This window comes from Suncus etruscus, chromosome 1, assembly GCF_024139225.1.
Source record: "Suncus etruscus isolate mSunEtr1 chromosome 1, mSunEtr1.pri.cur, whole genome shotgun sequence".
NCBI classification, from domain to species: Eukaryota; Metazoa; Chordata; class Mammalia; order Eulipotyphla; family Soricidae; genus Suncus; species Suncus etruscus.
The window spans coordinates 72,253,512-72,280,506 of record NC_064848.1 but is presented as its reverse complement, the minus strand read 5'-3'; the positions used below and the strand labels follow the sequence as shown (position 1 = coordinate 72,280,506).

The window sequence follows — 26,995 nt, the reverse complement described above, 5'->3', positions numbered from 1 at the left end:
TGGCAGTGTTCAGGGGTTACTCCTGGCTGTCTGCTCAGAAATAGCTCCTGGCAGGCACAGGGGACCATATGGGACACCGGGATTCGAACCAACCACCTTTGGTCCTGGATCGGCTGCTTGCAAGGCAAACGCTGCTGTGCTATCTCTCCGGGCCCGTCTTTAGGGTTTTCTAAGTAGAGTACCATGTCATCTGCAAACAGTGAGAGCTTGACTTCTTCCTTTCCTATCTGGATTCCCTTGATATCTTTTTCTTGCCTAATCGCTACAGCAAGTACTTCCAGAATATGGGAGGACTTATTTTCCCCAACTTTAAACTTTACTACAAAGCAATAGTTATCAAAACAGCATGGTATTGGAATAAAGACAGGCCCTCAGATCAGTGGAATAGGCTTGAATACTCAGAAAATGTTGCCCAGACATACAATCACTTAATTTTTGATAAAGGAGCAAGAAATCCAAAATGGAGCAAAGAAAGCCTCTTCAACAAGTGGTGTTGGCACAACTGGCTAGCCACTTGCAAAAATTAAACTTAGACCCCCAGCTAACATCATGTACGAAGGTAAAATTCAAATGGATTAAAGACCTCGATATCAGACCCCAAACCATAAGATATATAGAACAACACATAGGCAAAACTCTCCAGGACATTGAGACTACAGGCATCTTCAAGGAGGAAACTGCACTCTCCAAGCAAGTGAAAGCAGAGATTAACAGATGGGAATATATTAAGCTGAGAAACTTCTGCACCTCAAAGGAAATAGTGCCCAAGATACAAAAGCCACCCACTGAGTGGGAGAAACTATTCACCCAATACCCATCAGATAAGGGGCTAATCTCCAAAATATACAAGGCACTGACAGAACTTTACAAGAAAAAAAACATCTAATCCCATCAAAAAATGGGGAGAAGAAATGGACAGACACTTTGACAAAGAAGAAATACAAATGGCCAAAAGACACATAAAAAAATGCTCCACATCACTAATCATCAGGGAGATGCAAATCAAAACAACTATGAGGTACCACCTCACCCCACAGAGATTGGCACACATCACAAAGAATGAGAACAAGCAGTGTTGGCGGGGATGTGGAGAGAAAGGAGCTCTTATCCACTGCTGGTGGGAATGCCGTCTAGTTCAACCTTTTTGGAAAGCAATATAAAGATTCCTCCAAAAACTGGAAATTGAGCTCCCATACAATCCAGCTATACCACTCCTAGGAATATGCCCTAGGAACATAAAAATACAATACAAATATTCCTTCCTTACACCTATATTCATTGAAGCACTATTTACCATAGCAAGATTTTGGAAACAACCAAGATGCCCTTCAACAGATGAATGGCTAAAGAAACTGTGGTACATATACACAATGGAATATTATGCAGCTGTCAGGAGAGATGAAGTCATGAAATTTACCTATACATGGAAGTACATGGAATTTTTTATGCTGAGTGAAATAAGTCAGGGAGAGAGAGAGAAAAAAAACACAGAATGCTCTCACTCATCTATGGGTTTTAAGAAAAATGAGACATTCTTGCAATAATAATTTTCAGACACAAAAGAGAGAAGGGCTGGAAGTTACAGCGCACCTCATGAAGCTGACCACAAACAGGAATGAGTTTAGTTAGAGAAATAACTACATTTTGAACTATCCTAATAATGAGAATGTATGAGGAAAATAGAAAGCCTGTCTAGAGTACAAGCAGGGGTTGGGTGGGGAGGAGGGAGATTTAGGACATTGGGAATGTTGCACTGGTGATGGTGGTGTTCTTTACATGATTTGAAACCCAAACACAATCATGTATGTAATCAAGGTGTGTAAATAAAATATATGTAAAAAAAAACAACAAAGACAGAAAAAAGAACAAGAATAAAATCTAGATAGATGATATATGAGCAGAAATAGGTTCATACCAGTGTGTACAAAAATGTATGTTCATACTCTAACCTCCTCATAATTAGCGAAGTAAAATAAGAATAATTGGGAGGGGGTCCAGAGAAATAGTGCAGTGGGTAAGGCTCTTGCCTTTTATGTGACCAACCTGAATTTGATCTCTGGCATCCCAGATGATCTCCCCAAGCACTACTAGGAGTGATTCCTGAGTACAGAACCAGGAATGGCCCCAAATGGCGCTGCCATGTGTGGCCCAAAAACAACCCCCAAAACTGAAGAAAAATAATTTAGAAAAAAATGACCGAAATTTTTATTCTATTTTCCATGAAATCTACTTTATATTTGGTAGTCTGTGTTAATAATCTGTCAATTTTCTTCAGAGCTCCCCAATTAGGAAGAATGTTTCTTATCTTTGACTCTTCTATACTATTCGACTTTCTTAGAAATACCTCTCCGTTGTCCTTTCTCTTTTATAGCTGTATTGCAATGTTCTTAACATATTTCCTCAGTTGACTCCTAAGGCTACCCAGTGTACAATTTCCCCTTTCCTAAGACCGAACAGACATACTATCAAGAGATCTTTCATAGACACAAGCTGAGTCTCATTATTCTGACCTGTTTAAAAAGTCTCTATTGGGTTTCCTAATGACTACAGAAAAAACTAAATAAAATTTGGTATTGAGTTCCTTTGGTCTTCAGCCTGGCTCTCACCCTCTCTTCTTGGTTTGCCCCTGGTACCTTGCTTTTTGGTTACCCTGCAGTACTTGTTGCTCCCAAGGGGCCAGATTCTTCTCTATGCCATCTCACTGTTGTTGTTCTCAGACACCCCTTCACTCACTCCCACCTGTGACCACTAGCATTTCTTAGAGGGGCTTCCAAGCATAGAGCCAGGAGAACTCCCCAAGCACTTCCAAGTGTGACCCCCTAAAAAATAAACCAAAATAATAGTCAAAAGCCTAGTGATAGGTGAAAGCCTTTATCCTGTCAATAGTCAAAAGCCTAGTGATAGGTGAAAGCCTTTATCCTGTCACCCAGTAATTCTGACCTCAAAAGAGCGACATACTTACATTAACTAGGAGAGAGAAATCGGTGACCAGCTGGCTAAGTTCAATTAAGCTCTTTAAAAAGAAAAAGACAAAAAGGAAGTTAAGTATTTTCAAGGCCGCCCAGTTACCAAAAGGAAAACAAAACAAAACAAAAGGTTTTGAACTTACCGCTTCTAAGGTTTCCCATGATTCTGCAGCATTTTCATCTCGAGGAATTTCAGGCAATGCATAGACTTGAGTCAAACTCTGAGGTTCAGGATCAGATTCAGCAGCATGAAAGGTTTCTGGATGAACAAGTTTAGCAGCTTTGTTAGAAGGCAAGAGCAAGAATGAATTCCATCAAACAACTGCCACCAAAAATGCTGACTCAAGTAAGTCAGGTTAAAAAAGTAAATTGATTATTCTAGAAAAATGTAAATATCCACAGGCAAACTGTTCTCTGATAAATTCATAAATAATATTTTTATTATACAAAATCTTTTTTTGTTCGTTTGTTTTGGGGCCTCACCTGGTGACGTTCAGGGGTTACTCAGAAATAGCTCCCGGCTTGGGGACCATATGGGATGCCTGGGTATCAAACGGCGGTCCATCCTAGGTTAGCGCATGCAACACAAATGCCCTACTGCTTGCACCACCACTCAGGCCCCCTATTCTACAAAATCTTATCTTTTCGAATCAAGGAATACAATTATTATCTACCAAATCTGATTAACTTGACTAGGGGTAGAAGATAAACTGCAGGACAGGATGACTATTCTATTGGGCTAATGTATCAGACATCTGGCAGAGATAGGTGTTATAGTTTTATTTATTTATTTTTTGCCCCCCCCCCCTCCAGTGTGACTGTTTCAACTGCTAAATAATAATTAGTCTTTTCCTTTGGCTACTTTAGCAATAAATATCTGATTCAGAAGGCATGAGATGCAGGGAAGTGATGGAACTTGGGGGGAAGGGCAGTTTGGGATATTTGGAGGGGGAGAGGGAGGTCACACCCCAGTGTGCTGGGGTGTGTGTGCTATTTCTAGCTCTGTGCTTAGGAGTGGTCCCTGATGGTGCTAAAAGTCAAACCAGGGTCAGGTTTTCTCTGACCTGAACCACAGCAATGCAAGTGCTTCACCTCCTCTACTATCACTCTGGCCCTGAAGTGATGGGTTTTTATTAATAAAAGTTAGTCAAATTGGTGCTAACAATAGAAAAAAATCTATTACCAAAAGGTTCTATCTTTTTGTATGGAGTCACCCTTCTCATTAGAGTCATTTTTCTTTTGGGCAGTGCTCAGGGGTTACTCCTGGCTTGTGCTCCTAGCAGGTTCAAAGAACTACAGAGGGTATTAGGGATTCAGCCTGGATTAACTGTATGCAAGTCAAGCGCCTGTACTACCTCTCTCTGGCCCTGAGAGTCATTTTAAAGACCCATGTCTTCAGTGCAAAAAGCAAAACAAAACCCGGATGATGCTTATATTGTTCTGTACCTATTACATAGGTATGTGTGAGTATCTCTGATATAAGTGCTTAACAAATAGTCACCACTACTGCCATTGTTCCTGCTGCTGTAAGTAATGAGATTGACTATATAATATGGTATAAAGACAGTTAAAGTCAGTATTCTCTGATATAAACTGAAGCTATGGTAAGCATGAGAAGCTCTGTGAGTGTGGCAGAGAAGTATTTAATAAAGACTTGTGATGGTATTTAATGGACTGAAAAGATTTCACAGCTTAAGTTTCTATAACCAAAAATTACAGGTGCAAGGGCAGTAGGTGAGGCAAAATAGTATGGTTGGAGGCAATGATATATGCACAGGTCTGGATTCTGATCAAAGCTCAGTACAGGTGAGGCAAAGACTAAAAACAAGAGAAAACTAAAGGGCTAGGTTAGACAACTGAGGGGACGCTATTCATACCACTCTCCTCTATTTAAGAGCTTGGTCTGTCTCCGATGATGAATACAGACTCTTCAAAGGAGTTGAAGGCTGCTTGCCATAAAGAGGACAATTAAAGCTGTAGTGTGGAAGCAGATTGAGGGTGGAGTTGAAAGGTGCAAAGCCATCAGCCAATATGTCTAAAGATAAAGGTCTGCTCCAGGACAGAGACAATGGGAATGGAAAGAAGATATTCCCAAGGCCAACTTCCCTTTTGGCCTTCTTTACTTCAAGCCCAAAATCCTACCAGTAAGAGTTACCTAAACTGCTGCTAGGTACAGTGCCCAATGAAACCAGAGATGTGGAATAGAATAATGCAAAGCAGTTGCTTTCTGGAACCTTATAGTCTAGAAGTGCAACAATACTAAAAAAGCAAACAGAATGCCTTGGCAAACAGCACCCATTAAGTGGGTGGTGGCACCTGATCAGTTTGGTGTGGTGAATAATTTGTGAGATTATTCCATAGGGAAGAGGAAGTTAGTAAGGTAGAGAGAGTACAGAGGAAAAAAATAGCAATGTGGGGGTCAGAGCGAAAGTACAGTGGGTAGGGCATTTGCCTTGCACGAAGCCGACCCGGATTCGATCCTCGGCATCCCACATAGCCCCCTAAGCCTGCCAGGAGTGATTTTTGAATGCAGAGCCTGAAGTAACCCCTGAGTACTGCAGGGTGTGGCTCATAAACCTAAATATATAAATATATAAGTAGATTTAAAAAATCCTTCTAAAAAATGCAGTGTAGCTCAAAATAAAGTCACCAGAATGATCTGACTACAAAGCTAGAAGTCAAAAGCATAGTTACAAGTGTGTCACCAGAGATGGTGAGAAGGCTTTGCAAGCCTGTTACTCTGAACTTTATCTGGCACACAGAGGCAAACACTGATGGGTTCTAAGCAGAAAAATAACATAATGGCACAGGACAACTAATTTACTCTTATAATAAGTCATTAATTACAATTTTAAATGTTTCTTACTGTTCTACTTTATCCCTCTTCACTTGTATTAAATCAGTGTTCTTTTAAGCCTACAATTACGAGCAGTTTACCTTCAAAGCCTACCTTTGTTATCTGTGATAAGAAAAAAAAATGGAGTGCAGGAAGGATAGTACCACGGGTAGGATGCTTGCCTTGCATGTGACCAACCTAGATTTATTCCCTAGCATCTCCTATGGCTCAATGAGCACTGGTAAGAGTAATTCCTGAGTTTGGAATTGCCAGGAGCAACCCCAGAAGCTCAGAAATCACTCCTGGCAGGCTTGGGGACCATATGGGATGCCGGGATTCAATCCACCGTCCATCTGAATGCAAGGCAAATGCCCCTCCTCCATGCTATCTCTCCGACCCCTTACTTCCCTATCTTAAAAATAGATTTAAAGTTTAATCTGGTCTTCTACAAATATTTAAAAGATGAGTAATTTATCCAGTATTTCAAGATACTTCCATTTTTTCCACTTCATTCAAAAATAAATGAATCAGGGAGCTGGAGAGATAGCACATCGGTAGGATGGTTTGCCTTGCACGCAGCCACCCAGGATGGACAGTGGTTCGAATCCAGGCATCCAAGATGGTCCCCCGAGCCTGCCAGGAGCAATTTCTGAGCACAGAGCCAGGAGTAACCCTTGAGCACTGCTGCGTGTGACCCACAAACCAAATTAATTAATTAATTAATTAATCAAATAATTCTAAGGCTTTCCTTCTACTAATGATTCCTGTTGTAGTAAGAAGCACAACTTCAGTAATGGTGAATAATGATGATTTTGTCAAATGTTATCATAAATACACCAGATGTAAAGAGGCCTTCCCTGGGTGCCAGCTCAGATGGCCAGAATTGGGTTCAGGTGGACTCTTAGGGGTCCTCAGGCTTCCCCCCTCCCTCCGTACTCCAGAGGAGAGGTGCATGGGGAGGAGGGAGGGAAGATATCTGGCTTCCGGTTTCCTCCTTGATTCTGGAGACCAGCTCTTGCCAGATATGGGTTTTGGGGAATCCCCATGCCAGAGGCCTTCTCCCTAGCCTGGGGAGTGCTGAGATGCTTGGCAGGCCCCCAGCCATCCCCCTCTTTCTCCCCTGGACTCCAGGCCTTCCCTGGGTGCCAGTCCAGGTGGACTCTATAGGGGTCATCAGGCTTTCCCCCTACCTCTCCCTACTATAATGGGAATGCGCTTCGGGAGGAGGGCGGGCCGTTCTAGTACTGGTTTATGTTGGGACAGACACTGAAAATTTTTTCTCCTTGGTCTCCTATTGATAGTATTGTATGCATATAGTTTATATATGCATAATATCCATCTTGTATTGTGACCGTGATACTGCCCTACAAAGCTCATATCTAATCTTTTACTGCCTCAGTCCCAACCCTTATTTCCCTCCATCTACCCATGTAGGTGCAGCTCATGACATGAAGCTCACCACATAGAGTGATGAGTGCAATTAGAGAAATAACTACACTGAAAACTATCATAACAATGTGAATGAATGAAGGAAATAGAAAGCCTGTCTCATGTACGGGTGTGAGTGAGGTGGGGAGGAGGGAGATCTGGGAAATTGATGGTGGGAATCTTGCACTGGTGAAGGGGGGTGTTCTATACATGACTGTAATCATACAACTACAATCATATTTGTAATCACGGTGTTTAAATAAAGATAATTTTTTAAAAAATTAAAAGAAAAAAGAGGAACTTTATAAACATTAAGCCCATTCAAAAAAAAATTTTTTTATTTTGGGGTTATACTGAGTGGTACCCATAGGATACTCCTGCTCTGAGCTCAGGATCACTACTTGTGGGGCTCAGAAGATATGTGGTCTCAGAGCCATATCCAAAATCAAGTGATTACAAAGCAAGCATCTCACCCCTGTGCTTCTCTCCAGTTCCTCAAGGTATTTTTTAATCCATACTTTTTTGTACTATTAAATAGAATATGAATAAAGCATGCCAGGCTATTACAAAATTTCTGTACATAGGTTCTTCATCAAGAAATGAAGGTATGGGAAAAGCTTGACATTTTAAGAAAACTTAAAAGATTTCCTTCTGCAACAAACAAGAAATGTTTAAGTCATTCATCTCTCATTTGAAACCAAACTGCGTATGCATCTCAGTTCAAATAGAATCTTAGAACAAAGGAATCTGTTTATCTTCCATGAAAATCCTGCTTTAAACTTACAACTCTGAACATCACTAATCAATTCAAAGCATGCCTGACAATTAAGAAAAGAAACTGGTTAATTTCATAATTCATTACAGCTTGTATTAAAAAAAATCACTAAGTTGGCTATCGTCTATTCATTTTGAACATTCATAAACTGCTTCAAACATGATAGGGCAAAACACTGAAACAAGTTATGGATACAGGAAAGAAGGCTGAGGACTTCTTATTCTCTCCACAGAATCAAAACTACAACTGCTTTCTATGACAATAATCTCATAAAGCTCTATTGACATGCAAGCAAATGCAGTGTGAGAAGAGTATTCATATACACTTACCACTGCTTTTTTCAACTCTTGATTTTAGACCTTTATTTTTTATGTGAACTTAAAACAATGTTTTTGTTAAAGGTAGAAATGAGCTTAATAAAATGAACACAAGACTTTCCCTGTATATACATCCAAATATTCTTTTCTTTCCTCTCTCCCCAAACTTCAAACACAGAAATGTTTCTTCTACCAATAATTACAACACAATATGTCAGAAGTTTCCATTGCATTAGCAAAAATTTTATTGTCGGTTAATTCAAAATAATTACTTGAAAGTTTTCATATTCTAACAGCTGAAACATAGTGGAGTTAATCTTCTAATCATCTACATGCATAAAATGCACTCTAAAGTCTGACTTAATTTATCTACAATGGGGATTTTAAAAATTAAAACTGACAGAAAACACCTCTCTGAGTCAGACAACCATCAACAGGTTTCACAAAACTGTTCAGTCTATACATATATATGTATATATATATATGTATATATATATATCCCTATGATATAATCTAATATTTCATCAAATTCAATGTGCTGGCCTGGAGTTTCAACGTTTTAAGTCTGGAATTCTTTCTCTTGTGACTATTTGTTTAAAATGTAATAAGATTCTGTTTCTATTCCACCAAAGAAATATGTGTGCTGGATGGGGAGTAAGAAATACAAAGCTGAAGAGAAGCACTGGTTCACTCCATAGGGTTTTCTATACCCTCCTAAATACAAATCAAATTTGTAGGCTCATCACTTCTCTTGGTGGGAAGTAATATGCTAAAATGAAACTAGACTCACAAGAGAGACAGAGGGAGTTTCTCAGATCAAACAAGATTGGCAAAGAGATGTGCTTGAGGAACTGTCTGAATCCGGACAAAAGAAAAAGCAAAATCATCACAGCTTCCCCCCTTAAACTTAATAAGCTTCTTTCATTCTCCACAGAACATAAAACGTCCTATTCCACTTGTTATTTCTATCTGTAAATGAAAAACTATTTTTGTATTTTGATCTCACTCATGGAAATGTGGCAAACACTAATCCTGAATCTCTGCTGCTGTTTCCAACCAATTTATTTCGGATCAGATTGAATTTTTACAGGAAAAAGTATTTTAAGGCACTTCTATGCAAATAAAACACATTTTTTTCCTGTATAGGCTGTCACTACTATAATGAGTAGCTAAAGTAAAAAAAAATAAGGAAAAACCAGAGAGCATGGGATAAAAATATGTAGAATGACAGAAGAGTCTATAGCTAAAAGAGACCACATATGGAGTAAACCCAATTTCTATGCCACTATTAAAGTCTTAAGTAAATTGGCTGCTTTCTTTTCATTATGCCACCTCTTTCCCATCCTCTCAATTATGCTAATATTTCTGGACTTAAGGCAATCTCACACTTGGAGATTAGTCAGGCACTTGATGAAACAGTTCATTTTATTCTGACAATGGATTCAAAATCAAAGCACAATATGACCAGCAGACCACTCAGAATTTGAAATTCTACACAGTTCTAGGAATAACTGAAGTAGGTCATTTTAAAAGTGGAATAACAATTTCAATCAAAACAGCACTAGTTTCAGAAAATTAATTTAGTGGTTTATCCCTGCCTACCAGTAACTGATTAGATCTTGAGGTAACCTGGTGTCCCATGAATTGAGAAGTTTGGACTCAACAGACTAGGAAAATGAATTTCACCCACAATTTCTTCTTCCTCATTCTCTAGCTTTGCCCCAATCTTTTTAATTTCCTTTGACACATTCAAATTTGCCAACAATTTTTTTTAAATAACAACTTCCTACAGAGAAACTAATTGTCAGAAAAATGGGTAAACTGCCTTCTTCTATCACCCCTCCACCCAATACTGTTGATGATAAATAAATCCAAATTTGCTGATCCTGAACAGTTCTGGAAACACTAAAAAGCAATTATAAGATGCAAATAATTATAAAACTATCAGATTGTAAGAGAACACTCAAAAGTCAAAATTTTTGTTTGCTAGGAAATTCTCTGTGATGTGCAATTCAAAGCAAAAACAGCGTTGTCAGCCATTCAGAAATCCAGCTTATTACTTCCAGAATTATTACTATCATCACAATTTCCACAAAATCTGGGTAAATGAGACGCCTCTTAACCACAGGGGATCACAAAGTCCAATCTCTCTGAGTAACTGCACAGAGAATCAGTATGCACTAGATGATAACATCACTCAGCCTCTTGAGTATGACTGCGGTAACCATATCCGAATGATATAAATAAAAACCCTTAAATATCAAAAGGCTTTCTTCCCATACATACTTCAAATATGGATTGACTGCTAATATTTCCTTCTCAAAATATTTTAGCTACTGGATATATTCAGAATGGACTAAGTGACTTGAGCACATTTGAAATGATAAAATTGTCTCTAGAAAGATATTCATTCATATTTATGAAAAATGTACTAATGGTCTCCTAATAAGTGAAGAGAGAATAATTGGTAAAGTGGTTGCAATCTAAGTGGTTACTTAGATTCTATTCTAAGTTCTAATTTATTTATATCCCACTTCTCTCTAAAGCAGTGGTCCTCAAACTATGGCCCGCCGGCCACATATTATATTTGTATCTGTTTTGTTTCTTCATTGCAAAATAAGATATATGCAGTGTACATAAGAATTCGTTCATAAGTTTTTTTACTATAGTCAGACCCTCCAATGGTCTGAGGGACAGTGAACTGGCCCCCTGTTTAAAAAGTTTGAGGACCCTTGCAAGAATTAAAGACAGCTTAGAAGGATTATAAAAAGGTAGCATATATTCAAAATAAAGGTGAAACCCCAAGCCAGAAGGAAAAAAAAAGGACAGCAATTGTTCATTTAAAAAACGCCAAGACACTTCTGTTTTTTTACTTTTGGGAGTCAGAAAATTTGGATTTAAGAGTTCTATTAAATAGCTCAAATATGAAAAACCTTTTGTCAGTTTTGAGGCTCAATGCCTTTAAGATTGAAGATAAAAACTATTCAATTGCTTTGAAATAAGAGATGCATTAAGTAAGTAATTATTTTTCTAATTCCTTATTAAAGACACTACTATAAATGTAAACAATAAGTATCAATCAATCCTAAGGACCTAAATAATGACTGATTTCATAGGAATTTTTTAATACCCCTTGAAGAAACCAGAACATTTAGGAAAAATATATGCTTGGGGTAGGAACAATAGTATAGCAGATAGGGTGCTTGCTTTGCTCAGTTGATTTGGATTTGATCCCCTAGCACCCCATAAAGTACTCTGAGGTCTACCAAGACTGACCCCTGAGCATAGAGTCAGCAGTACATGTTGAGCACCATCCAATGTGGAGAAAACCAGTAAAATAAAAAAACAAAAAAAAATGTTATGTCTGATTTGGCTTCTCTTGCTTATGGAAATAAGTGAAGAATATTCTGCAGATCTGGATGACATTCTCCTTAGGAAAAATTTTTAATGATTTTAAATAAACAGATATGTAAGACAGACACCCTGAACTTCTATTTTATATAGCAAAGCCTCATAATTTTTATGAAGCCCCTGAACATTGCTGGGTGTGGCCCAAAAAGAAGAAACAAAAACTCAGCAAACTGGAAAAGGAAGTTACCTAGTGATTTGTGCTATCTGCAATATTTGTACAATGAACTGTTATTTTATTCCTTACAATGTCTTGATCAAGAGAAAGACCTCATTAGAATACATTACCCCCAACAGTCATGGATCTGCTCAGAGAAGGCTGAAATAAAGTTGCTTCATCATTAAATTGTTTCTTAAGTTCTTCTGCGGATTCCAGATGGAGTTGAAGAAATTCTGCTGTTGCTGCTGCTGCATCTTCTTTAATAGGATCTATCATTCTCTTCAGAAGTATTAAGTCATCCTTTTGAACTTTCAAACAGAGCTTCTCCATTTCTCTGATATTGGAGCGAAGTTGCTTTTAAAATAAATCAAAACCACAACTTCTTAGTATAAGGTACTTCTATTTTTAGGAGTAACTAGTAATAATTATAGTGAATAGATAAGTACATACATAAGTACTTTTTATAGAAGATATATATGATAGATATATATAAATAGAAAGGTGGGGCTGGAGAGAGATCATGGAGGTAGAGTGTTTGCCTTGCATGCAGAAGGATGGTTGTTTGAATCCTAGCATCCCTTATGGTCTACTAGGAGTAACCCCTGAGTGCTGCTGGGTGTGACCCAAAAACAAAACAAAACAAAAAAGAAATAAAGATATACAGATATCTATATAGATATATCTAGACCTAGATCTATATAGATATCTACCTATATAATACATTTCTATTTTACATGGCATCTATGCTATTAATAAATTTCTTCTGCAGTCAGAGCAATTGTATAGTGTACAGTGCGTAGGATAAGTATCCTATTGCAACTGATCCAGGTTCGATTCCCAGTACCCTATAATCTCCAAGCCCCACCAGGAATAATCAGTGAGCTCAGAGCCAGGGGTAAATCCTGAACATCACTGGGTGTGGCACAAAAGCAAAAATTTAAATAGTCTAAAAATGCAATATATTTTTTCTTAATAAGCTGAGTAAGTTCTAGGGATTATGGGGAGTTAGATCAAGCACATAATGGAAATGAGCAGGAGGGTCAAAGTGAAGCGGTAGGTTGTGCATGAAGTTGTTGGTAGAACAGATGTTTATCATCCCACCAAAGGTGGGATAAATGGGGCTAATAGTCCAAGAAAAAAGATACATTTAAAAAATCCCTGAGCCTTTTATTTTGTTGGATTTTACTCTTATTTTAGACATTGTGGTTTTCAAAATTATTTATGGTATGGTTTCATATATAAAACTTTCTAGAACCATACACTCTACCAGAATGTCCCAATGTTTCCACTCCCATAGTAAATTCCTGAGTCTTTAAAAAAGGTGCTTATTTAGGGCATGAAGCAAATAGCACAGTGCATAGGGTCCTTGCCTTACACATGGCTGACCTGGGTTCAATCTCCGGTATGCCATATGGTCCCCCAAGAATGATTAGGAATAATTCCTAAGTGCAAAGTCAGGAATAATCCCTGACATTTTTCCCTGAGGAAAAAAAAGTTTGTTTTTTTTTTTTTTGTTTTTGGTTTTTTGGTTTGGGGGCCACTATCAGCAGTGTTCAGGGTTTACTCACGATCTTTACAAAAGAAAAAGTTTCTAAAAAGCTCTTATGCCATAAAGACAAATTAATCTTAACTCCAATATGGTTATATAGGGAGTTCTATGATAAGTTCAGAATTTTAAGAGACTTGTTTTTAACAAGGTTGGAAGGATGAAAAGAAAGACACGTGAATATGAAATACAAAAGAGTGGTGTGAAACGAAGAGAATCACATAAGCAAAACCCAGAATGAGCGGAGGCTGGTGAAAAATGTTAAGAACAATAAAAGAAATTTGAAAAATACAAGTAGAGCAAGAAGAGCAAGAAAGAAGGTTCAGACCTACTGCTTGGGGCAGATGGTGTAATGGTAACAGATGATGCCGAGAAAGCAGGAATCCTTAACTCCTGTTTTACTTCTGATTCTCTATTAAGGAGAACTATTCAAAGTTAAAAGAGGTGTGAGAAACATACTTAAAAGAAAGCTGGAACATCTTATTGTCAAGATCCCACATGAAACACAGAAAATAACAATCTTTAAAACTTTGAACAGTATCAGTGAGCAGTGAGGCAACTTCAACCAGCACAACATATGTAGAATTGGAGTCCTAAGTAAAAAGTTAGGGGGCAGAAAAAAATGTTTGAAGAACTTAAGGTAAAATTACAGTAAAATGCAGATTTGGGCTATAGAGTATGTACAGCAGGTAGGGGGCTTGCCTTACATGTGGCTGACGCAGGTTTAATCCTTGGTATCCCACATGGCCCTCCATGAACCACCTGAGTGTAGAGCCAGGAGTAAACCTGAACATCACTGGCTCTGAACACATTATGCTATCCATGCGTATGTTTAAGAAACTGGGCCAGAGATAGTACAGGGGTAAAACACTTGCCTCTTGGTACTAGATGTAGCCCCCTGAACACCACCAGGAATCACTCTTAAAAAGAGAGCTAGGAGATAGACTCTGAACACTGCAGAGTGTGACACATACTGTACCCCTATCCCACATATGCACAAAGAAATTTTGATTATACAAGCATTCCTTCTCACAACATCTTCATGAAATTGTCATGGAATTACTTTTATGTGTGTGTTGTACACTTCATAATGTACATAATGTCTAATGGGTTTTTGGTTGGTTTGGGGCCAAACCTTAGTGCTAGGATGGGTGGGGGTGCTACTCCCAGCCCTGTATTCTGGGGTCATTGCCCCCTGGTGCTCCAGGATAAACCCTAGATTTATTTCCACATGCATGCACTCTAACCCTTTATGCTTTGTCCCAGCCCCAAATGATGCTGAAGTAATCAATTTTCTTTCTAAACAAATTTATACATTAAGGGAAAATATCTATTTACTGGTGTCACTCACTTTTCTGCTTATGCTTAATAACCTTGTAGAAACCTAGTTTTCTGTCTGGCATCCTTTTACTACTGCTTGCAACACTTCTCTTGAACATGTCTTGGAGTAGTGTTAAACTGTAGTTCAGTACAGCTAAACTCCTTCAGTTGTTCTATATCTGGAAAACCTTTTTTGGCTTTTCTTTTCTTTTCTTTTCTTTTTTTTTTCTTTCTTTTTGGATTTTGGGTCACACCCAGCAGTGCTTAGGGGTTTCTCCTAGCTCTTATGCCCAGAAACAGCTTCTGGCAGCCTCAGGGGACCATATGGGATGCTGGGATTCGAACCACTGACCTTCTGCATGCAAGGTAAATGCTTTACCTCCATGCTATCTCTCCAGCTTTTATTTTCTAAAAAAAAAAAAAAAAAAATTTGCTGGTATCAAGATCTATATAGATTGTTTTTCCTTTCAATATTTTACAAATGTTCAGTTGTCTTCTTCTTTGGCAGTATTCCCAATGAAATTTTTACAATATTTCTCTATATATGTAATACATCTGTTTTTCAATTTTCTTGTTACTAGTTTTGAGCACTTTGATTTTTCTGGGCCTTGGTAGAATTTCCTTTGTCTTTCTTAGAGATTTTGAGCTTCTCCCATCTCTAAGTATATAGTTTATATCAAATTTGAATTTTGTGGGCCGAAGAGATAGCATGGAGATAAGGCATTTGCCTTTCATGCAGAAGAATGGTGGTTCGAATCCCGGCATCCCATATGGTCCCCCTTGTGCCTGCCAAGGGCGATTTCTGAGCATGGAGCCAGGAGTAACCCTTGAGTGCTGCCAGGTGTGACCCAAAAACCAAAGGCAAGCACCTTAATCCCTGTACTATTTTTCTAGTCCTGAATGTGTGTTATGTGTAGGGGATCAAATGCTCAGGTCACACTGCTGGCTCTTTGTTCAGAGGACAATACGGTGTACTATAGATCTCACTCTAGTTGGCCACATGCAAGATAAGTGTCTTAATCTCTGTACTATCCATTCAGCTCTGAAATTCCTTTCTGAGGGTAAAAAATATTATTAACTGTAAACTTAACTATACTGAGAACTGGGAAAGAAATTATTCTGAGTTAATTAAAATTATAAAAAAAAGCTAATGATTAAAAGAGTGGCTATGCATATATTTGCCTCTGCTAAATATTGACTTAAAGATTCCTAATGTGTTTTACAACATGTAATTAAAATTGTATACAGCAGAAAACCAAACACAAAACTCAAGTTCAATGGTAAACATTTAAATAACTCAGAGCAAACACATTCTTGACATCATATAATTATTAAAGGTTCCAGATTTATAGTTAATTAAAGTAATTCTGTACGATTCCTTACATTAACTATTACACTAACATATTAATAGTAGTGGATCACGCTTACTTCAACATCGCCATCAACAGGCTCACACACACATACACACACACACACACACACACACACACACACACACACACCACTCACACACAAAATGTAATTCCAGTGGCACTGTTCTATGACCACGAGACCTAGCACCACATATAAAGCATGTGACCACCAGCAAGCATTGCAAACAAGTCTGTAACTACTGGTCATTGCAATAACAGCAACAAAGAATCATAGTAACGAGGAGGTGAGTTAAGATCTTAAGATATAAAAAAAAAAAAAAAAGATCTTAAGATATATGTATTAAAATAAACTGGACCATAGATGCAGTACAGCAGGCAAGGCAGCTGCTTTCATGCAGGTAACCCAGTGGGCTCAACATCCAACAACCTAAATGATCCACAAACCTCACCTGGAGGGATCCCTGAGCACAGAGCCTGGAGTAAACTTTGAGCACTGGAGGATGTGGTCCAAAAACAAAAATAAATAAATAAATAAATAAATAAATAAATAAATAAATAAATAAAGAGTGAATATAGAAATAAAATTAACTCACTTCTATATGCATCACCAAAAGTTAGAAAATAGAAACAGAAAAACACAGTGTGAAGAATTAGTTGAGATTAGTGAAATAGATTGAAATCAATAAATAAAATAGTTTTAAAGCATGCAATTCAGTCATCTGCTATTATATACTAAATTCCTCCCAAACTAAAGGGTCTGAAACTACCATGTGATTTTGTTAATGAGTCTGTAGACTGGAATTTAGAAAGATCTCCACTGACTAGTTCTCACTTGGATTCTCATGTGGTTGAAACTTCTACTGAAGCTGCAGCATCTGAAGGGTTAATGGCATTGGAAGTCCTAAAGGTAGTGCTTACACTGCTGAGCTGAGCCAAGACTAGAAGCTACCAAGAGTTAAACCAGGGCCCCCTACAGGTAATGGCTCTATCCTGAATGCAGGGCTCATGAATGCTGGGCTGATGCTGGACATGCTCCATTATGCCTTCCCCCAGAGCAAGCATCCTGAGAACCAGTGGAAGTCACCAGCCTTTTCTGACTTAGCCTTCAAAGTCAAGCAGTACTTCTGCCTCAACAGAAGGGAAAAGGAACTAGACTCCATTTGTTGGTGGCGACAAGAAAGGCAATACTGGAGAAGATGATGGACAATGCTTGACATTTTTTGGATACCTTTAAAAAGCACAATCTACCGGCGCTCCCGAAGGAGCGGGAAGTGGAGTCTGGGAGGCGGCACCTCAGGGGTCTGGGCGCTGGGTGGGGGGGAGTACAATCTACCAGTTTGTTCTTCAAGCCCATACTCTTCCTTGAATACCTCTTGTCTCTGTCTGATACAGAAATGATCAACTGACCAGTGGAATAACATATAAAGACCAATGACAGAGCTATACATACAGATGTGATATTTAAGTCACACAAATTAGTCAACAGTGAGATACTGGCTTTCAAATAGGATAAAATATTCATATTATTTTTGATATTTCCCTCCCTCAAACCACTAATTCTAGAAGAATCAAAAATTTAAGTATTAGGAGTTGGAGATAGTACAGAAGGCTGACCCAGGTTTGATCCCCAGCATCCAATTGGTCCTCCAGGCTCATCAGGAGTGGTTCTGGAGTGTAGATTCAGGAGTAAAACCCATGCATCACTAGGGGAGTGGGCTGTGAGCTTCACTGAGTATAATCCAACCTTCCCTGCCTCCCAAAAAATAAGTAAATGTTAAAAGAGATTTAAAACATGCAAAAGAAAACATCCGAAATTTTTTCCTCAATATTAAGAGAACAAGATAACATTCTTGAACAGAACAATAAATGCATCAGCCATAGACATAAGATTGCCAATTTAGACTATGTCTAACTTAAGAATTCCTTTTAAAGCAAGATACTATGTGGACTATAAAAAGATAGTTCTTACTATTTATTTATTGGGGGGAAAAAGGGACCACCATGGGCATATTCTTGGCTCCATGTTCAGGGAACACTCCTGAAGATGCTCAGGAGATCAGATATGGTCAAACCCAGGCTTCAATCCCAAGCAAGGAATTAATTAATTCATTAATAAGTAACAAAAAACTATAAGTCTTTGAATCAAAATCTTAAAAATATGTATCTCTTGGGCCCGGAGAGATAGCACAGCGGTGTTTGCCTTGCAAGCAGCCGATCCAGGACCAAAGGTGGTTGGTTCAAATCCCGGTGTCCCATATGGTCCCCCGTGCCTGCCAGGAGCTATTTCTGAGCAAACAGCCAGGAGTAACCTCTGGGCACCGCCGGGTGTGGCCCAAAAACCAAAAAAAAAAAAAAAAAAATATGTATCTCATTTAACTAATGCAAAAATGTGCCCCAAAAGGAAAAAGTTCCCTTAAGAAAATAGTTATGGGGCCCCGGAGAGATAGCACAGTGGTGTTTGCCTTGCAAGCAGCTGATCCAGGACCATAGGTGGTTGGTTCAAATCCCGGTGTCCCATATGGTCCCCCGTGCCTGCCAGGAGCTATTTCTGAGCAGACAGCCAGGAGTAACCCCTGAGCACCGCCGGGTGTGGCCCAAAAACCAAAAAAAAAAAAAAAAAAAAAAAGTTATGGGTGCTCACTTTGGCAGCACATATACTAAAATTGGAACGATACAGAGAAGATTAGCATGAACCCTACACAAGGATGACATGCAAAATCGTGAAGCGTTCCATATTTATTTTTTTGTTTTGTTTTGTTTTGTTTTTGGGCCACACCCGGTAACGCTCAGGGGTTACTCCTGGCTATGCGCTCAGAAGTTGCTCCTGGCTTGGGGGACCATATGGGACACCGGGGGATCGAACTGTGGTCCGTCCAAGGCTAGCGCAGTCAAGGCAGGCACCTTACCTCTTGCGCCACCGCCCGGCCCCGCGTTCCATATTTAAAAAAGAAAAAAGAAAATAGTTATGGGGCTGGAGAGACAGCACAGAGGTAGGGCATTTGCCTTGCAAGCGGTTAACCCAGGACCAAAGGTGGTTCAAATCCGGGCATCCCATATGGTTCCCCCATGCCTGCCAGGATCAATTTCTGAGCAGAGAGCCAGGAGTAACCTCTGAGTGCCATCAGGTGTGGCCCAAAAAACAAAAAAAAAGAAAAAGAAAATAGTTACATGACATATAAAAGGATTTAGCAAATTTTTTTCTTAAGGCTGTCATTTTTGATTTACTAAAAATCGCAGAATAGCCTTACCTGAACTGTGCGTCCTGCATTGATATGTTCTTCATGTAGTTTGTCCCAAATTCTGCATCTTTGATACTAAATGAGAGGGGAGAGACATTTTGAATTTTTTAAATCTCTAAAGTAATTATTTCTAGTTATCACATTTGATGCACTGTATTAAGAACATTGTACAGTATTAAACAAGAATGAATATTTAGTACATATTCTCCCTCCCTCATTTTTTAAACCAAGGCAATTTTTAGCTTTCAGAGTTTCGGAAAATAAATATATGAGCTTGATAACTAAGAATTTTTTTTATTTGACAAGTACCATAAAAAATATGGTACAGAATACATGCAGAATACAAAATGCGTTTTGAAAATAACATCACATCCTGCTTTTGGTTGAAATAAAACAAGTATTTCCGTTGTAAATAACGACACCAAACATAACTTTGCTAGTTACACATTTAAATATAGTTAAGTTAAAAACAATCTGAAAGAACAGAATTATAAAATGTCCCACTTGTACAAGAAAGGCATGAGAAACTATAAAAGTAAAAAAAAACTAAGTGGACTAGGGAGATAGCACAGCAAGTAAGATGCTGGCTTTGTCTGTAGCTGACCAGGGTTTTGATTCAGGGGCTAAACATGATCCTGAACATGGTCAGAAGTGAGCCCTGAGTGCAGAGCCAAGAGTAAGCCCCGAGTAAACCAGCTGTAGCCAAAGGGGGGAAAAAAAAGAACAAAAACAAAAACTACCACAAAAATGTTTAAATACTTTTCTTCCTTATTCTTCATAATCTTTTGTCTTGCAAGTAGCGGCAGCCAGGACTTTGGTTCAAATCCCTAACACCACACATGTTCCTTTTGAGCACCACCTGGGGTCACTTCTAAGCAGAGTTATGGATGTCACTCAGTACTGCCAGATGTGGGTCAACTCCTCCCCATAAAAAAAAGTCTACAAGAAACATGACTCAGATGAAAAGAGAAACCAAGAAAAGTACAAGAACACACTTTCAAATTAATCCAAGCCATATTTCAAATGAGCCCAAGTAAACAGATCCAGGGAAATTATATCTGAGTGAACCAAAAGACCTTGCAAACGTGATCATGGAAACATGTTGGCTTATCTGGAAGGAACTGCAAAGAATTGGAAAATCTCCCAGAGACCAGCAAATATTGATCCAATTCTTACAAAAGAAAATACCTTCAAAACACTCACTACAGAATGTAATCGTAAAGTAAACCTTTGGGAAATTTCTGTATGAGAGTATCAGAGAGCTGGCTTGGACGAATTTAGAGAAACAGTGACAGAACAGAGGGCTGCCTGCTTCCAGCCCAATGTTTTTTTTCATCAGTATCTTAAAAACAATGAATGCATAATTGGCCAAATCTACCGCTAACATAAACTAGAAGGAATAATCATACAGATGAAAGACCACAGTTTGGGGCCAGAGAGATAGCACAGCGGTAAGGCGTTTGCTTTGCAAGTGACCGACCCAGGACCGATGGTGGTTTGAATCTTAGAAGCCTGCCAGGAGCGATTTCTGAGCACAGAGTCAGGAGTAATCCTTCAGTGCCGCTGGGTGTGGCCCCAAACAAAAAATATTTTAAAAATTAAAAAAAAAAAAAGAAAAAGAAAAACCATAATTCAACAAGATAAAAAGAACAAGAGTGTAGAGCCAGGAGTAACCCCTGAGCAGGTGTGACCCAAAAAAGAACCCCAAAAAGCAAAAAAACGAAAAACAAAAAGAACAAGAATAACATTGAAAAATGTAAAATACCTAGCATTTAAATTAGAAAGAGTAACTATAAGAAAAAGGTATAATCTAACTCATGAGCTGAAATCCATGGAAAAAGTCCTACACATTTCATCGATTGTAAAACCAATGACAATATTGCAGTAAAAGTGACTTCTAAAAGAAGTGATGCAGGGGCTGGAGAGATAATACAGTGTGTAGGGTGCTTGCCTTGCACATGACTGGCCCAGGTTCAATCCCTTACACCCCATATGGTCCCCTTACCACCAGGAGTAAGCCCTACTCAAACTCAGCTGGATGTGGCCCAAAAACCAAAAAATAAAATAAAAATTAACAAAACCCTGATGCAATCTTAAGCCTTGTACATGCATAAATATAGTCATGTAGCACAGACTTAATAGCAGCAAACTCTCAAGCACAATATCAAGTTTAACCCTTTTACTCACAGTGATGTCAAGTTAGTTCAGGGAGGAAGAGAGTTGGGGGGAGAGAAAGAATAGGAAGACAATCTGAGTTTAATTTAGAAGCTTACAAGGTCTGTATTACCTTTCTGCTTTACTAAATTTTATGGGAGAATTGTACATCTGGTATGGTGCTCAGGGGACCACACATGGTGCCAGATCAAACCCATGTCAGTCACATGCAAGACAAACGCCCTTCTCAATGGTCAGTGGTTGGTCATTAGCAAATCTCTTTTTGATTCATTTGTTTTTTGACCGTTTTTGGTTTGTTTGTTTTGATATGGGGGCTACATCCAGCCGACATCAAGGATTATTCCTAGCTCATACTCAGGAATTAGTCCTGGTGGGTTCGGGGAACCAAATGTGATGCTAGGGATCAAACAAGGTAAACACCCTACCTGCTCTACTATCCCTCCAGTGCCCCCAATCACTCTCATTGAGCCAGGGAACCAAATCAAGGTTAGCCACGTGCAAAAAAAGTTCTTAAATTTCTTTCTATTCTTATGATCTCTCCGGACCATTTCTGTGATCAATTTATTCTCAATCGAGCAGACAAACACCTATCTCTGCTCTTTTCCAATTCTAATAAGATGATGATACAAAGATGATGTAAAAAATAATTTAGGGGCTGTAAACTAGTACAGTGGTTAGGTGCATGCCTAGCACACACACACCCTGGCTTCCATTTCTGATAGTACATGGTCCCTGAGCACTCTTGAAGCAATTCTAGAGATCCCCAGGACCCCAGGGATGGCCCAGGTATTCCCACAATCATAGGCCGTGAGCAGCATCACATCCTCAGGCCCTTTCGTTTAAACACCAGATCAGTTGGTTAGATGGGATCCCCCAAGGACACTTAAGCAGCACCCGAAAGTCAACCCATTCCACCCAAAAGTATAAGTTCATAAGAATACAGTAAAAGGTTTAGTTGAGAAATCAATGTTAACATGACCTTGGAAAGTAGGAAGAATGTGGATATCTTGCACAAGTGATTTGGCACACCTGGAAAAGGTGAAAAGCTAAGTTGTACCGGGGTGAATGGTGAGAGGAAAGGCTAGGAGAATCACATCAGGTGAAATAAGCGGGACAACCTAAGCAAGATGAAAGGACCACTACAGCAGCTACATGTAGATACAAGATAGTAGCTACAAGGCAACCAGATGGATGGATGTGCCACACATACACACACACAATTTCCTATTAGCATTCTTAAATATTAGTAACTACTCAGTTAAAGCCCATAGTGTTAGAGGCTTATAGGCTTTTATAAACAGACACATACAATAACACAACAAAAGAAAACAAAAGGAAAAAATGGGAAAACAGAAGAGGGAGGTAGAAGGAAGAGAGAGAGGGAGAGGAGCATGAAAAAGAAATTAAAAGGAAGAGAGAAGGGAAGAGAAGTAGGAGGGGAAGAGGTGACACAAGAGAGTGAGAGGAAGAGAAAGAGAGTAGGAAGGCAAGAAGACGGAAAGAAGGAATGAAGGAAGAAAGGAAGGAAGGAAGGAGGGAGGGAGGGAGGAAGGAAGGAGGGAGGGAGGGAGGGAGGGAGGGAGGGAAAGAAGGAAGGGTCTGAGAGATAGAACAAGGGTTAAAGTGCTTGCCTTGCATGCAGTCAATCACTAACAAAGATAAACCCTAAGCTGGAATTAGCCACTAGCTAACTCCCAGAGTGCTTGGTGTAGGTCCAAATATAAAAAATAAATAATTAAAAGGATGAAAAGAGAATAAGGAGAGTGGCAAAGGAAGGAAGGCAGGCAGGAAGGAAGCAAGGAAAAAAAGAAGGAAGAAAAAAAGAAAGGAAGATAGAGAGGAAGAAAAAAAGAAGGAAGAAAGAAATGAAGAAGGAAAGAAGGAAAAAAGAAAATGAAAGGAAGAAAGGAGAAAAGGAAAGAAGTAACAAAGGAAGAAAGAAAGGAAAAAGGAAGAAATTCTGGGAAAATGTAAGGAAGTAGAAGAAAAAAAAAGTTTTAAAGGTGTAAGAGATAAAATCCAGAGCCTCACATACATAATGCAATAAGTGTTCTACTTCTCAGATGCTTCCCCAACCCAATGGAAGAAAAATTTAAAAAATAATATCATTAGACTTCCTTTTACCACAGAGCTACATAGTGGTAGAATACTTGTCTTGGGCCGGGAAGGTGGCGCTAGAGGTAAGGTGTCTGCCTTACAAGCGCTAGCCAAGGAACGGACCGCGGTTCGATCCCCCGGCGTCCCATATGGTCCCCCCAAGCCAGGGGCGATTTCTGAGCACATAGCCAGGAGTAACCCCTGAGCGTCAAACGGGTGTGGCCCAAAAACTAAAAAAAAAAAAAAAAAAAAAAGAATACTTGTCTTACCATGTATGATGCTCTGATTTTGATTGCTAGTGTGCCAATAAAAAAAGAAAAAAAATTATTACAATGAAGAAATATAATACAATATTGCATCTATGACATAAAAATAGGAAGAGCTCTTTAAAAGGAAGGGGGGAAAATCACCCAAAGAGAAAAAGAAGAACAAAAAAAACATATATTTTGAGTCTTTTATCATGGCAATGGAGCTGCAAGTGGGTGTGATTGCTAGAGCTGGATTAGCAGCTCTAGCAGTTGAGAATCTGAGAACAGGATAAGAGTCATGAACTTTACTAAATGCTGAACTTAAGCCCTATTTAAAAAAAAAAAAAAAAAAAAAAAGCCCTCATCCCCAAAACTACGAGAGACGAAAAATACAAGTAAAGCAAAACCCCAGACCCTCTCTCTTATCTTACCATCTTATCATCCACTCTTTTCAGGTTTCCCACTGTTTGTATTTTTACTATATCCCAAAACAGTGGCTCATACACAGCAAGCTTCCACCAAACTTTTATAACATGAAACATAAAATTAGGCTCCCAATGTACTTTTGCTATCCCTGGTAACTATAATAGAGCTTATCTTACATGCGCCCAGAAAGCTGAATGATAACATTTCAAATTTCAAGATTCTGTCCTAATCAATTCTATCATGTGGAATAAAATGCAGTGTGGAAGGGCCTATGGCACAGACACAGGTGTCCTGGGCACACTGCTCCCATTGTTTCCAGAAACTGCAGCATCACTCCACCAAGGCTTACTTTCAATTTCCCTTCAGACCGACTTTCTTCTTCCAAATTCACAGCGGATGACTGATGGCTAACATAATAAATATTTTATCTTTCCACACCCTTCTCTCAGGAAGAATGTGCCTTTTTGAAAGCAGGGCACCATCAGACACCTGGAGTCCAAATTTAGCTCTACTCTCTTTCGTCCTGAGTGAACACTGAAGCTTCTGGATGTTTTCACATGGTCAGAAAGTATCTATTAACGACATACTATTCAGTCCGAGGCAGATAAAAAAGGAAAAAAAAAAAGCCTCTTTCCTAATTAAACTAGAATTCCTCGAGGCAGCAGAATGATCCAGGATGAGAAATAAAAATATTTCAGAATGAGTTTCACTGCTTAGCTTCATACATCATTTATCCTGTAAATTATAATTATCCTGACACGGTATAAATTTTTTTCACAATAAGTTAAAATAAAAACCTTCACAAAATGCTAAAAAGAAAAATGTTCTGGCAGAGTGAGAATGATATGATTCAAGAATAATTTTCTTAATAAATCTGTCATAACTAATCAAATCAGCAATAAACCCATTTCTCTCCCCCACCCACCATTCTCCCAAGGTTGGGGCTTTTCAATTGCTGAATGACTGTGGAGCGTGAGTCTAGGAGCTGAGAACAACTTTTGCACTTGTATATAAATATAAGAAAAGGGAAATCAGGGTCAGTGACAGAGCCCGAGCTGCACCGCATTTTCCAGTCCCACCTATGAACTGAGGTACAGCTGGCTGAGAGGTCTAGGAGGGATCCAGGCACCACTAAGGAGGCCTCACCATACCCTGAATAAGAAAGGGAAAATCTATGGGGCCAGAGAGATAGCATGGAGGTAAAGGCATTTGCCTTTCATGCAGAAGGTCGGTGGTTTGAATCCCGGCACCCCATATGGTCCCTGAGCCTGCCAGGAGTGATTTCTGAGCGTGGAACCAGGAGTAACCCCTGAGCGCTGCCTGTGTGACCCAAAAACCAAAAACCAAAAAAAAAGAAAGGAGGAATCTAAAACATGTTAAACCTCAAGGTAAAATAAATAGGGCAATAAAGGAAAGAAAGTCTTAAAATAACCATCATGGTGGTTCGAATCCCGGCATGACCCCATGCCTGCCAGGAGTGATTGGTGAGCACAGAGCCAGGAGTAATGCCTGAGCGCTGCCAGGTGTGATCCAAAAACAAACAAACAAACAAAAAACTCATGAATAAAATTTTTGGAGTCGGAGAGATAGCATGAAGGTAGAGTATTTGCCTTGTATGCAGAAGGATGGTGGTTCAAATTCCAGCATCCCATATGGTACCCCAAGCCTGACAGGAGTGATTTGTGAGCATAGAGCCAGGAGGAACTCCTGAGCGCTGCTGGGTGTGACTCAAAAACCAAAAAAAAAAAAGAAGAAGAAGAAGAAGAAGAAGAAGAAGAAGAAGAAGAAGAAGAAGAAGAAGAAGAAGAAGAAGAAGAAGAAGAAGAAGAAGAAGAAGAAGAAAGAAGAAGAAGAAGAAGAAGAAGAAGAAGAAGAAGAAGAAGAAGAAGAAGAAGAAGAAGGAAGAAGAAGAAGAAGAAGAAGAAGAAGAAGAAGAAGAAGAAGAAGAAGAAGAAGAAGAAGCAGCAGCAGCAAAACCTGTTACCTAATATTCTAAATATAGCTAAAATCACAAGAAATATGAATTAGAATCAACCACTGTTTCTGTAATGTAAAATGAAAAACTCACCTTCTCAATATTTATCTGATGCTTTCTTAACCTCTCCAGGTCTGTTGGAATTGCTATCTTAACGAACTTCTGTATAGCTGGTTCAAGACGGCGTATATTTACTTTTTCTTCATCTTCAGACATTGTAAAAAATAAATGTTGTGTGTCTTCTGCTTGCAACAACTGGCTTCTCCTTGCAACAACTGGCTTCTCCACTCAAACAAGAAAATCTAAAAGCAAAACATTTATTCAGAATGTTTTTTCATGTCTGTATTCATTTATCTGTACTCTTTTGCAAAACCAGGCTTTAAACTCAGGGTCTCATCTATACATGAAGATGAGACATTTACCACTCACTGACCACTGAAACACAGCCACTGAGTCATGTCCCAGGCCTCAGTTTCCATTATTTTTGAAAGCCAATGACAAAACAACATACTAAAGATTATATTATATTATACTAAATATAATTTAATGCTGGACTAGAGTGACTCACTTTTTTCCTTTTGAAATCTTTTATTTCAAAGGCTTTTCTCTCTACAAAAGGAAGGTGCATTTACTTTTAGACTGTTTAGGAAATAAGAAAAGGAGACTAATACAACATTAACAGCCATCTCCTCCCTTATAATTCAAT

The 26,995-nt window shown here is 38.8% G+C and overlaps 1 protein-coding gene and 1 non-coding gene across 2 annotated transcripts in view; one reads left to right on the top strand and one right to left on the bottom strand.

The window, feature by feature from the left end:
- The window catches only part of STX17 (syntaxin 17), a 44,580-nt gene extending 18,010 nt beyond the window's left edge, over positions 1-26,570 (bottom strand). The window contains exons 1-5 of the mRNA XM_049770189.1: positions 26,383-26,570; positions 19,378-19,443; positions 12,019-12,244; positions 3,110-3,225; positions 2,963-3,013 (exon numbers count right to left, since the gene is read on the bottom strand). Coding sequence (XP_049626146.1) covers positions 2,963-3,013; positions 3,110-3,225; positions 12,019-12,244; positions 19,378-19,443; positions 26,383-26,505 — 582 coding nt within the window. The 5' untranslated portion in view covers positions 26,506-26,570. The remainder of the gene's footprint in view (positions 1-2,962; positions 3,014-3,109; positions 3,226-12,018; positions 12,245-19,377; positions 19,444-26,382) is intronic.
- On the top strand, positions 18,763-18,869 carry LOC126025664 (U6 spliceosomal RNA). The gene has a single exon (XR_007501497.1). It is a non-coding gene; the product is annotated as a U6 spliceosomal RNA (small nuclear RNA).
- Positions 26,571-26,995: the final 425 nt, after the last annotated feature.